At 41.1% G+C, this 13,768-nt stretch overlaps 1 protein-coding gene across 1 annotated transcript; it reads right to left on the bottom strand.

The window, feature by feature from the left end:
- Window positions 1-3,648: 3,648 nt before the first annotated feature.
- On the bottom strand, window positions 3,649-6,895 carry rwdd (RWD domain containing 4). The gene is made up of 8 exons (XM_041986560.1): window positions 6,703-6,895; window positions 6,203-6,283; window positions 5,628-5,737; window positions 5,378-5,528; window positions 5,153-5,261; window positions 4,327-4,376; window positions 4,208-4,210; window positions 3,649-4,127 (listed from the first exon to the last, which is right to left on the bottom strand). The coding sequence occupies exons 1-8, from the start codon at window positions 6,724-6,726 to the stop codon at window positions 4,095-4,097; spliced, it is 561 nt and encodes a 186-aa protein (XP_041842494.1). The 5' UTR covers window positions 6,727-6,895; the 3' UTR covers window positions 3,649-4,094.
- Window positions 6,896-13,768: the final 6,873 nt, after the last annotated feature.

Here is a 13,768-nt window from a genome sequence, read left to right as displayed (position 1 = left end):
GATCACCTGACATGGAGACGCTGGTGCGTTGGTTATAGCTGGAAGTGTTAGAGCTTCTTTAGCCTCCTGCATGACAAAAAAAAAAACAAAAAACAACACAATACCTCATTAATGCAAAATATAAATAACGGCAGAATGCAATTATTCCAATCTCAATCTCTTCAACTCCTATTTTACTCCCAGGAGAAGATAAACAACATGTCAGATGATGAAACTGAGACATTTCACCATGTGATGGAAGATATGATCTGATAGTGAATCTGATGACAGCAACACGTCTGGAAAAAGGTTGCTGAGAAATAGATCCCAGAAGCAGTCTGGTTTAATAGAGGATGGTATAAGAATGAAGAGAAAGGGAGATATTTCTCACATTTTAGTAAAGAGGAAGGACACAGATCAGGTGGAGACAGACCCAGGACCCAGTATCAGCAGCCCCACAGCTCCCAGTGTGGAGCTAGCCACACCTAACCCCCCCCCCCCCCCCCCCCCCCCCCCCCCCCCCCCATAAAGTCTGGCCCCCCGTGTATAAAAGTCTAGCTCCGCCCCTGGGTTTTCCTGCATTGTGACACTTTTCTCCCTCCATACTGTGGAACATTGTTTAGGTGTGTTTCTGAACTCTGTCCACTTCCAAAGTGGATGTATACCAGTAATTAGTAAACAGTCATGGTAAATAAAAAAGAAAACAAGAACAGTGTCTAACAAAATAGATAAGGAGAAAAGATTAGAATCAGGGTGAAGTAAGGATCAGATCTATAATGAACGAGTTATGTCAGATTTCTTCTGTCCTCTGCTAACATTACATTTTATTTCTAGAATCATCATTTCTACCTTACAGACAGCCTTTAACACCATCAGGGCATTTTTCTAAATAATTATTGTTTATTTGCTGAACTCTGTTGGTGTTCTAAATAAACAACAAGCAGATAAAAGTAAATGAAGATATTTGTACGATGAAGATTACTTACTGTTTTCTTCTTTGTGTTAGATTTGGATCTGTTTTGGTAAAGCGTCCACATTCTGCCTCCTTCCTCAGAAACTCATTTCAGTATCAAGTCTGAGAGAGAAGGAAGCAACTTCCTGTCCGTCACGTCAGAATAAAAGCAGTTGCTGTAGTTGGACTGAAACAGAAGTTTTCACCAGTAAATACAGGAATTAACCGTATTTACCTGAACAGATCAATCTCCAAAACTCCAGCTGCTGGTCACGTGTTGCTGGACAAACATGAAGCTGAATATCAGCATTTGAGTTGTCATTTTAATCTCTCTGTTAAAGACCTCTGTTATTAATTTTGTCGTAAAGAAGACATTTTATTCTTTCATGTATACGATTAACCACCTGAAATGTCTCAGGTCCATTAACCCCTTTTACTAAATAATTTCTGTCCCTTATGAGGTGGAAGCTCATGTGTTCTCATGAGTTTTATTTTTAAAGGTGGAACTAATTCTACTTCCAGCATTATTTAAAGACCTTCACATTGAGGGACAGCTGCTCCTGAGACAAACGCACAGTATATGATTATTTATGAAGCTCTGAAATACAGTAAATCTAAATCTGATTTGTTTTAGTCAATTTTCATTTATGCAGTTTAGTAACATTAAAAAATAAAATAAAATTTATAATCACTGGAACAATTAAAATCCAACTTTAGTGTTCATGCATGAAGGAATGAATCCAGATCCAGAAAGTTTTGTTTTAGACCCGGTATTAGACGGCGGTCGTGATGAAGAGGACGACTCGTATAAGAAGGCGGACCCGGTGAAGAGGACGACTCAAATGTAGAAGGCGGACCCGGTGAATAGGAAGGCTTGGTACAAGAAGGTGGACCTGGTGAAGAGGACGACTAGGTACAAGAAGGTGGACCTGGTGAAGAGGATGACTTGGTACAAGAAGGTGGACCTGGTGAAGAGGACGACTCGGTAGTAGAAGGTAGACCTGGTGAAGAGGATGACTTGGTACAAGAAGGTGGACCCGGTGAAGAGGACGACTCGGTAGTAGAAGGTGGACCCGGTGAAGAGGATGACTTGATAGAAGGTGGACCCGGTGAAGAGGACGACTCGGTAGTAGAAGGTGGACCCGGTGAAGAGGACGACTCGGTAGTAGAAGGTGGACCCGGTGAAGAGGATGACTTGATAGAAGGTGGACCCGGTGAAGAGGACGACTCGGTAGTAGAAGGTGGACCCGGTGAAGAGGATGACTTGATAGAAGGTGGACCCGGTGAAGAGGACGACTTGATAGAAGATGGACCTGGTGAAGAGGACCACTTAATAGCAGAAGGCGGACCCGGTGAAGAGGACGACTCGATAGTAGAAGGTGGACCCGGTGAAGAGGACGACTTGATAGTAGAAGGTGGACCCGGTAAAGAGGACGACTTAGTAGCAGAAGGCGGACCCGGTGAAGAGGACGACTCGATAGTAGAAGGTGGACCCGGTGAAGAGGACGACTCGATAGTAGAAGGTGGACCTGGTGAAGAGGACGACTGGGTAGTAGAAGGCAGATCTGGTGAAAAGGATGACTCGGTAGTAGAAGGTGGACCTGGTGAAGAGGACGACTCGGTACAAGAAGGTGGACCTGGTGAATAGGATGACTTGGTAGTAGAAGGTGGACCCGGTGAAGAGGACGACTTGATAGTAGAAGGTGGACCTGGTGAAGAGGACGACTAGGTACAAGAAGGTGGACCTGGTGAAGAGGATGACTTGGTACAAGAAGGTGGACCTGGTGAAGAGGATGACTTGGTACAAGAAGGTGGCCCCGGTGAAGAGGATGACTTGGTACAAGAAGGTGGCCCCGGTGAAGAGGACGACTCGGTAGTAGAAGGTGGACCCGGTGAAGAGGACGACTTGATAGAAGGTGGACCTGGTGAAGAGGACGACTTAGTAGCAGAAGGCGGACCCGGTGAAGAGGACGACTCGATAGTAGAAGGTGGACCCGGTGAAGAGGACGACTTGATAGTAGAAGGTGGACCTGGTGAAGAGGACGACTAGGTACAAGAAGGTGGACCTGGTGAAGAGGATGACTTGGTACAAGAAGGTGGACCTGGTGAAGAGGACGACTCGGTAGTAGAAGGTGGACCTGGTGAAGAGGATGACTTGGTACAAGAAGGTGGCCCCGGTGAAGAGGACGACTCGGTAGTAGAAGGTGGACCCGGTGAAGAGGACGACTGGGTAGTAGAAGGTGGACCCGGTGAAGAGGACGACTCGGTATGAGAAGGCGGACCCGGTGAAGAGGACGACTCGGTAGTAGAAGGCGGACCCAGTGAATAGGACGACTCGGTAGTAGAAGGCGGATCTGATGAAGAGGACGACTCGGTAGTAGAAAGTGGACCTGGTGAAGAGGACGACTTGATAGAAGGTGGACCCGGTAAAGAGGACGACTCGGTAGTAGAAGGTGGACCCGGTGAAGAGGATGACTTGATAGAAGGTGGACCCGGTGAAGAGGACGACTCGATAGTAGAAGGTGGACCCAGTGAAGAGGACGACTCGATAGTAGAAGGTGGACCCGGTGAAGAGGACTCTGTAGTAGAAGGCGGACCTGTAGCTGTAATGAACTAACAATGTGCTGCTGTTTGTTTTTTGTTGATTTTTGGAAAAATGTTGAGATTGTTGGAGAGAAAATCTGATGTGAACTAAAGAAGCCGTTACGAGTAAGAAGTTGAGAAAATCTGAGTTTATTTTTATATAAAACTTTTATAATTAACAGGGGAAAATGTCACATTTATCAAGGTAAGAAGACGAAAGCAGCAACATTTTCTGTCATTAAAGGTGTCACATGGTACTTTTATGTAACAGCAGGATATTTTATTCAGAGCCCCAGTCCGTCTCACCCCGACAGGCTGTAAAACATGGCAGTCTCCAGCTAGTTCCACCCTGATGGATGTCACAGACACTCAATATACCTGTGTTCTTCTGTTCACCGGGCTACAGTGCAAAATACCACAAATATTATCACACACTTCTAGCTATGAGCGGCTCAAACATCCCGTTAAGCTCCTGTCCAGTCTGCTTTGGTTTTAAAGGTGGAAACAGCCCTGTGGAGTGAAACACATTGGCCCGAGCTGCATGTGAAGGCATCACTGCAGGTCCTTGCTGCCTTCAGGACTAGTTGTCATCCTTCCCTCCTGTTTTACTCAGCTAAAACAGAAAGAAAACATGGCAGAGAGGTCAGAATCTATGAATCAAAATGAATAATAAATGAATTGTTTTGTACTTACATGCTGGACGTTGGATAGCAGCAGTGGTCAAACAGGTGGAAAGAGGGAATGAAAGATTAATAAAAGCACAGCAGACATCAACTGTGCCATCTTGTGGAGGAAGGTGGAACTGCACCTACCTTTATTACATCCACCCAGTTCCATCCTCTGGGCAGCTCCCCTTTATTATCTGGAAGCAGAAATGATGAAAGTCAACGATGGAAAAAGAGAAAGAAAAAAACTAAAGAATCCTTAAAATGATCCTGATGAAGGAGAAAGGCTGGATGATTTGAACTGATTGTCCATTTCTTTACAAAAAGAATTTCTCTGTTTTTTTTCTCTCTATTTCAGCTTAAGCTTAATTTATTGAGCTCAGTTTGAACCATTGGAGGCTTTAGTAAAGTTGGAATAAGGGAAAAGAAAAGAGCAGATATGTGAGTAAATAAAGGAATAACACTAGAGACCAGAGAAGGTCTGAGGTACAAATAATGTTTTCTTTTTTTTGCCAACTGTTTATTAAACTTTAAAACGTCACCTAAAGATGAGATTTAGTAAAGTTTTCCAGGCATTTCTATCCCATCCAGGATCACAATCCAGCCACAAAATGCAGTGTTTATTCAGACTATCTGGTAAATCCACTATATAATAAAGCCGACCAGAAGAAGAAAGCAGAATTTATTACTAACAGAACTTTAGAATTAAAACACACGGTGACCACATGGATTTACCATATGGAGTCTGAATAAACACTACATTTAGTAGCTGGAAATGAATGCCTGGAAAATGTCCGTAGATCACCTACAGGGTAACTATCCATCACAGTTTACCCCACAGAGCTACACACTACCGTTGCTGAGACACTGGTGATGTAAACCTCCACCTCCTCAGGCTCTAGCTCTAATATCAGGATCAAGTTGTTTGTTTTGCTTTAACCCCTGAAATCATGAAAGGAGGAACATTCTGCACCAGTTCTGTTAACCATCCTCCTCTTCTGTGCTTTAGTCAGCTGCTCCTTCTTCTCCTTCTTCTTTGCTGTTGAGGACGTCGTCGTCGCCTCGCTGCTCGATGTCAGCGTCTGCATAACAGAAATATTTCCTCTTTACTTTGACTCCGACATGTTGACGCCAACATTTTCCAGCTTTTAAGTCTCTGAACATGAAAATGTGGAGGAAGCAGAGCTGATCTACAGACCACAGCAGTGACTACAGGCTTGTGGTTCTCCATGAGCGCCTCCTGGTTCTCCTTTGCCCACTCGAACAACGTGAACATCATCGCCGTTCCCAGGTTAGCCTCCACCTGCTCCTCCAGCTTCGACAGGATCACCTGCTTCGTCTCAGCTGAGCTGTTAAAAACACGTAAAAGAATTTAAAGGCAGTCTGACTTTTAGACTTCTAAAAGCTCCAACTCTACTCAAACACAAATTAGAGCACTCGAAGCTTACATCCTGTTGTTGAAAAAAGCATCAAGGGAGATTTGAGGGGCCGTCTCAGGGTACGTCTCCGGCCACGTGACATCCAGGATGAAGGTTTTGGTGTCCGCAAGGTCTCCTATCTGATGCAAAGTGGTCACACAGAGGACAAAAAGTTATGAAACAGCTAAAGGAAATGACTGAAGGCAGTGTAAGTCTGTCTTTTATAGAAATCAGACTTTTAGAAACTGTTCTTGTGAGTGCAGTGGAGCATACTTTACTTTATTCTTTATTCTAGATGTATCGGTCCATATCAACAACAATAATAATAATAAAAACAATAAAAAAAACACACTTCATAATTTTTTTTAACAATCTTTGTACAGACACTGATTCCAGTGTCTCCAAAAACAGGAGCAATACCTTGTTTCACTTAATGCTGGAGCAGTAAAACCATCATAATTATGTTTTTTAGCCCATTAATCGACACATGAATTTATACATCAATACAGCAAGAAAGGTAGGAACATTGTTCCACAGAAACACGTGGCTTTAACTTGTCCATCTTGGAAGTAAACAGTTTTCTGGATGCATGATGAAATACTCACCCTGAACTGGAAGGAAACTGGGCTGATTTCCTTGAAACAGTCGTCTCCTTCATAGATGGAGCGAAGAGCTTCCAGCTCCATCTGTGGTCCAAGGAGGACAGGAGGCAGGAATTTAACATCTTACTACCATCTGCCACAGCCATCATATGGTAATGCTGCTGTTAAAACACTTAAGAAACACACTGAACGTATTTATAGATGGTTTACATTCAGAAAGAGCTCGTCTTGTGGTTAACACTCAGATTTACACCATGTAATTACAATAGGTTAAACTGACCAACTTTTAAAAGGAGTTAACGAGATATTTTCCTCAAGACGGCTTCTTATGAAGTAAAAACAAAAAACACACAACATGACTGCTTCTTCAGGTTAACAGAGCTATTGTACACAGAACCAAAGCTGACATGCTAACTTGTTTGCTGTCTACAGCAGCTAACAGGCAACAGATGTAAGCTAGCAGGCTGTTAGCCGCTGTTAGCAGCTAGCCCGCAGCAACATACCTCCTGATCTTCATTAGCTGTCATGATTTCCCCTCGGTTTTATATCACATGTGTAGATATCCGGACTGCAATGATCGACCCAACAGCCTACTTCGACTGTTACGATGTAAACATGTTAAAAATGACACAACTTCCCAAGCCGGTACAGTCTGGGGTACCAACATGACCGGACACGCATGCGCAGCAGAAGCGAGAAGTTGAACGCTGGATCCACGTTGGATGTAGTTTTTCCAGGATTCATATCAGAAACATAATATACAACAAACAAACAAATAAATTTAGTTTCTGTAGTGTGATTGCTGTATTTTATTTCAATTTATTTTTTATTTATATTTAATTGTATGCGATTAATTCAAATTATTTTGACTTACTAAACCTGTAAGACATGTAGTAGGAGTAATAACTGCATTAGTAGTAAAAGTAATATTTAATTGATTTCATGATTGCAAATAAAATATATAAAATTTAATTTAATGAAAAATACTTTAATCTAAGAGGGATAATTAAAATGTAAATTTTAATTTTAATATTAAAGAAAAATAAATAATGAAAAATAATAATGAATTAATTATAAAATAAAAAGAGCATTAAGTGTGGGGCTTTTACATTTTAATTTATTTTCCATTTTTAAGTTAATGCAATTTTTTTCCATTTAATTTTAGTGTAATAGCATTAATATTATTGTAGTTGTAACTGCAGCAATAGAAACAACTGCAACAGCAGTAAAACTAAATAAACAAAGAAAGAAAATAATAAAAGCAGACATGATTCTCTACTGGAAATCACTGCCTGGACTGAGGAAGACCTCCAGAAACCACTGTCTGTTCATCCTGAAACCCACAGGTTAAAGCTCCATCATGCAGAGAAGAAGCCAGATGTGAACAGGATCCAGAACCAGCGCCATCTTCTCTGGACCAAAGCTCATTTAAAATGCTCTGAGGCAAAGCAAAAACAAATTGTGGTGCAATTTTATTTTTTTTAAATAAATATATAAATCACTACAAACCCAAAACAAAAGCAGGGAGCATCCATCCTGTTATTAGAAGTGTAATTAGTCCATTTATCTGGACGACTTTCCCGCTGCACCAGCAGCTTCCAGCCGCTCTGACGAGGATGGCTGGTGCAACATCCAGAAAATGTTCCAGCCTGTCTGCTTAATTAGCAGCAGAGTGTAAAAGTGAATTAGCTTTGAAGTCTTCAACCTCTAGTCTGTCACTAATGAGAGTGTAATGTTCAATGCCAGCAGCAGGATGCAGCGAGGGGGGAAGCAGCTGAAAACCACGCAGGCTGTTGGACCTGTGATAAAACTCATCCTCTGACTTGTTGCCCTCAGGTGAAGCAGGCAGCCATGGAGGAGGAGGAGGAGGATCAAGAACAATGAAGACGAGGACGTCGCTGATAAGATTCTGGCTTTCACCGCCAAGTCAATTCAGTTACCTCACTGGCAAGCAAGAGGTTAACTCCTGCTCCAAGTTTTCATTAGTTCATAGATAAAAAATAGAATTTTTATTTTCTATGTCTGCAAATAAAATTTGAATTATGTTTTGTTAAATGTACTTTTGTGATTTTCAGCTTTAAAATTGTTCATTTTAATTCCAAAGAATGAGAGATAATGAAGAAAATAAGGATGAAAAGCCGTAAAGGTGAACAGATGTAAACCATCCTGAGCTCAGACTCACAGAGAAATTACAATGTTGTAGTTTTTTTAAATTTAGTATTAAATATATATTTTTATTCAACATATATATATTTTTTTTATTACTAACATCCATAAGCAGTGAAATCAAATCAAACACACAGAAAACATCAACAACTGAAGTTTATTCACATTTCACAGCCTGGCCAGAGAAAGAGAGGAGAAAATTCTTTTTTAATTTTAATTTTTAAATTTGTCCCTAAATAATTAACTAAATTATTTTTTGTATATATTTACTGTTTACCGTGTGATTTGTCCAAATCATTGCAGGGCATGCATGTATTATTTTGTCCACCAGGGGGCAGAAGACGAGCATCACATTATGTTCAGCAGGGTTTTGAGCCACTTTTTTACCATAAAATGATGCAAAAGGTTCCAGAAACTGTATGAAATGATACATAAATCATTAAAGGGATGAAATAAAAGACAGAGATTAATATTAGGAAGATATATTTAATTTTTCTAACATGACTGAAGCTGGGTTTATGCTTCACAGCTCTGTTTTCTTTCTTTTTCCCTCCTTGTGGAAGCTTTTCCATCAGGATGTTTGGTCCACTTCAGGGTCACTTTGTTGGTCTTCAGCCGGTCCTGCAGCCGTTTTTAGACATTAATCTGAACCTGTGATGTCCAATGGAAGCCAGCAGTCATCATTCACCAACATTCATCAACGATCGACCAACATTTCAGTTCTGACGTGCTTGAATGAAGTTTATTGTAAAAACAACGTGATACGTTTTATTGTAAGAACGTGAATGAAAGTAGCTACTGTTTGCAGATGCTGCGACCTAGAAATATTGGAGCAGAATACATTTTATGGAGATTATTCTTGTCAAGCAGAAACATTTCTTTTTTGTTAAGGATTAATTGTTTTACTCTGGTTTATAGGAATGTTGGACAGTTATGAGCAACACGTGCATCACCTGCCTGCACACCGAGCTGCTTTAGGTTAATAACCAATGTGATTACGCTCGTGGTTGTCTTCTGAACATAAAAATGACAATTATAAAGGCTACAAGCACTGCTGGGACAGGGAGAAACAAGCTGCTGACACAAAGACGTAGCAGAGATGTGACGTTCATGAACGAATCGATTCTTTTGAACGACTCTTTAAAATGAACGATGGGAACCGATTCACAGCTGTGAGCCGTTCATTTGTGAGCCATTCTTTTTATATACAAATTTCTGACACTGCCTTCATCAAATCAAATCAAATCAAACTTTATTTATAAAGTGCTTTTCATGCCATCAGCAACACAAAGTTCTTTACATGATTAAAAACATAAGAATAAAAACACTCAATGAAATCTTTCACACAGTAACACGCACACACGTATACACACACACGCCAAGCCCCCCCCCCCCCCCACCCCTTCCAGCTAAAAATAACCGAATGAATAAATAAATGAATAAATAAGTAAATAAGTAGTAGCTTGAGTAAAATTAAAATAAAATCAATAATATTTGTGACATCATAGAAGTCTGATGCCCAACACGCTTCATGTGAAGCATCTATGGGCAGAGAGTATTGTTTGGAAACAAATACTGTGAGTTCTGTCCAAAACATTTACTAGGATTTGCACAGACTGCTCAGGTTTATCCTTTTTTTATCTATACTTTTCCTATAATCATTTAATCTTGTATAGTAGATTTTATATAGGTACATATTTTGATTGTTTGTCATTCTTATATATTGTGAAATTTTGTAAGATATTGTGAGAACGAGCCAGTCTTTTGAATGGCTCTTTGAAAGGAACGGCTCTTCAAGATCCGGCTCCCTTCAAAGAGCCATAAATCCCATCTCTAAGACGTAGTCCTGTCTGCTGTAATGGTGCAACGTCAGCAACATCCCAGCGTCCTCCAAGCTTCACCAAACCAAGAACAACTTCATCCTGTTTGGTAAATGAAACGTTTCTCTGGTCAGCGCAGGGGCGGTTTCCCCTACAAAGACCAGTACGGTTCATAGTCCACGTTTTCACGTTTTTAGAATAAAACATTATTTTGAGCTAATTTAATGAGATTTGTAGGAAATATTGGAGGAGGTGGCCGACTAAGTTCAACTGGTTTTCTACAGTGTTTTGTTTTAATGTCTAATTTTGTTTTAATGTGTTCTTTACCTTTTTTTCATGCATGATTTACAGCACTTTGTTCCAGCTGGTTGTTGTTAAAGTGTTTTATAATTAAAGTTTTTATGGTCTAGTGAACTTTTGAGCTTCCTGCTGCTACTCCTCCTGCAGTGCACCGTCAGGAAAATGTAGCCTTGAAATGCTTAATGCAGCGATTCCATGAGTTCAATGCAAACTGGGCCCAACACATCTCTCCTCACCCCCTCAGCTGTGGCAAACAGGGTGCTGAAGTCTCCCTCCAGCCTGCCTGCTGGGAAATAACCCATCTGTACCACAAGGGGGCGCTTTGAGCCTGGTTTTAGAAAGTGCCCAGTTTGACTTCCTGCCAGACCCTTTCTATCACCACCTCTCAGAGCTGAAATTATTAGCAGATGAATCAGGTACCGAATGAGAGAAAATAAAAGCTACAGCTCTCTGAAGGATAATTATTTTCTTCAGAAAAACAATCTGCAAACTTCTCGGTTTTCTTTGGCAACAAACAAACTTTTGTTTTCACCTGTTTTATTTGAAAATTACATCATTTGATGCTTTAACTGAAACAAACAAGAGATTTTGTTTTTAAGGATGAATATTTCTTACAAATATGCAACGATGAAAGATTTTTTAGGGGATAAATGGGCTTTTTGTTTCCAGCCGTCATCCTCACACACTCATTATTGATCCAAATCGGTGCAGATGATTGGTTAAGCCTGAAAAGCTATTTAAAATGACTCACAGTGTTTATTTAAGTTAACTACATGAAAATCAGTGTGTGGTGTCTGTGAACTGCTGCTGACCATAAACTGCCTCTATTAGGTGGAAATGATTGGATATTGAGCCAAAACTACAGAAGAAGAGTAAAGACTGAGTGGTCAGAAAACACTGTTACTGAGATTTATTCCTTCATAAACACCCTGAACCTGTTACAGACATAAACATGATGATGAGGGGAGATCAGCAGAGAAGTGAAATATTCCTGACAAAGCTGAGACAGAACTGTCACATCGTGTTTGGACTGATTCCTGGTAAGATTTCAGGGTTAATCTGGGACATGTAGATTTCTGAGACCTCTGCAGAGGAAACTCTTTAACTCATTAATGATTAACCGTTTAGACAGAAGCAAAGAAATGCAGCTTTAACGTGTTACTGAAAACATTTGTGAACAAGTTCAAGTTTGATAAGAAAAGGTTTGGTTGGAACCAGATGAGGCTGAGCGGGCAGCAGCTTCGAACCATTTCTAACAACATCTTTTTGGATGTTTAATTAACAGAACTGATTCACTTTATCTTCCAAGGAGGCATTAAATCCTGGACAAAAAAAAAGTCATTTTCAGGAAACAAGTTCTACTTCTCTTTATTTGGCTTTATTTGCACATGTTTGGAAGCCGAAAGTGGGATTTTATTCATCTCGTTTTCTGGAGAAAACAAACTTTGTGTTGCACGTCAGGTTCATGGGTCAGACTAAACCTCCCGAGAAGTGAGTGGTTTTTGTCTCCGTGTTGGTCCTGTGATGGACCGGTGACCCGTGTCTGGTTACACTCTTGTAATATCACAAGGTTTCTTTTTTCCTTTTGCTTTTCTGACCTCTTGGTGGCTTCTCTATACAGCATGCATGGAGACAGAAAAGCATGACCAGCTGAGTTCAGCATCTCCTGCTAATCCCACTTGACTGAGATCAACTGGTTTGGCCAGATCAATTCAGCCAGAGCGAGCCTGGGCGCCTCACATCACTCCTCTGTATTAACAAGTACATGAGAAGAGATACGTAGCAAGCTTTTATGTCCAATTCATTCAGCCTGAGTTTGCTAGAAAGGATGATAGAGGAGAAATCCTGTCCTGTGTTTTTACTTATTTAGTATTTTCCTGAACCCGACTGAATAGCTCCTCCATCACATCACCAATAACATAAATACTCTGGATCCACTACATGATTACTGCCCTTAGAAAACATGTCCTGTAAGAAAAATATTTATTTCAGTACCTGCTGATACATAAATGGTAAAATGGTCTGTACTTATCTATTTATCCAAAGCATGTACGTCACATTCACCCGTTCACACACTGATGGCAGAAGCTGCCATGTAAGGCGCTGAACCACGACCCATCAGGAGCAATTAGGGGTTCGGTGTCTTGCTCAGGGACACCTCGACATGAGCTCTCCGGGCCAGGATCGAGCCGGCAACCCTCAGGTTACAGGACGACCACTCTACCCACTGAGCCATGCCGCCCCCAAAACACGTTCCAACCCACAGTTAGGCAGCATGAAACGCAATTTAACAAAAATACACACATCACAAGCTGCAGAAAATGATGCTACGAACACATTTTCTTCCTTCTGCGTCACACATCACAGATAAATCTGCCAGGGCAAAGCTTTGAGGCTGTTTTCACCTTTTTAGTGCCTCACACGTCCAAGTTCGTGCTGCATTTAGGTGCTATAGGAAAACTGGCTGTTATGATGGTTTGTGTCTAATCCTTGTCTCATGAGTTGGTAAATGCAGGGCTGGAGGAAGTACTCATAAACAGATAAAAAACTGTACTCTAGTAAAAGTTCCACATTTTACTGGAGTAAACTAAAGATTTTAGAAATACTTTAAGCATTTAAAGTAAAAGTATTCGCTGAATGTACTGGTCGATGCGGCGGTCTACATGAAGTGTGCTGACTGTGTGTTTATGTTAACACATCAGTATGATGGGCTGGACCATTTTAATTAACAGTGATACAGATGCTGTTACTGGGAGCACAGGAAACACCTCAGACCACTTCAGAGAGGTTATTGATCTTATGGTGTTTACTCTCTGTGGCGCCGTTCACACCTGGACCGGTGACTCTGGGAATCAGATTGTTTTATTCTGGGTGGCCTGCAGAGGTAAAAGCCATTAAAGTAAGAAAGAAGACTGAGTCCAGAATCCATTTTGGATGTTTCGCCACCAGTTAGTGCTCCTGATGCTGCTGCTGCGGGCAATGGTTTGACTGGTTATCATGGAGCGGGTAAATCCAGCATGTTAGACAGAAGTGACCATGAGCTTCTGGGATGTGCATGGACCAGTCGGGAATGATATGAATCTGAAGCTCACTGTAAGAAATATCTCATAATTTTCCACAGTCTTCCGAGGACCCGTGTCATAATTTAGAAAAAGACAAAGAGAAATAAGACCTGCAATGTGGCTGTAATGTACGGTTGTAGAAAAGCCGTGGAGTAGAAAGCAGAGATACGTTTACTGGGAGATGTCCGACTCCCAGCATCCTGATTCCAGGCTCTTTCCCT

Source organism: Melanotaenia boesemani, chromosome 5 (genome assembly GCF_017639745.1).
Source record: "Melanotaenia boesemani isolate fMelBoe1 chromosome 5, fMelBoe1.pri, whole genome shotgun sequence".
NCBI classification, from domain to species: Eukaryota; Metazoa; Chordata; class Actinopteri; order Atheriniformes; family Melanotaeniidae; genus Melanotaenia; species Melanotaenia boesemani.
Note: the sequence above shows the minus strand (reverse complement) of the source record. Positions and strands in the feature narration are given on the sequence as shown.

Coding starts and splice junctions, on each gene's coding strand:
- rwdd (XM_041986560.1), bottom strand. CDS start 6,726: ATGACAGCTAATGAAGATCAGGAG. Junction 5,738..6,202: donor CAGTTTCCTTCCAGTTCAGG/GTGAGTATTTCA, acceptor ACTTTGCATCAG/ATAGGAGACCTTGCGGACAC. Junction 4,377..5,152: donor GAGGATGGTTAACAGAACTG/GTGCAGAATGTT, acceptor TTCTGCTTCCAG/ATAATAAAGGGGAGCTGCCC.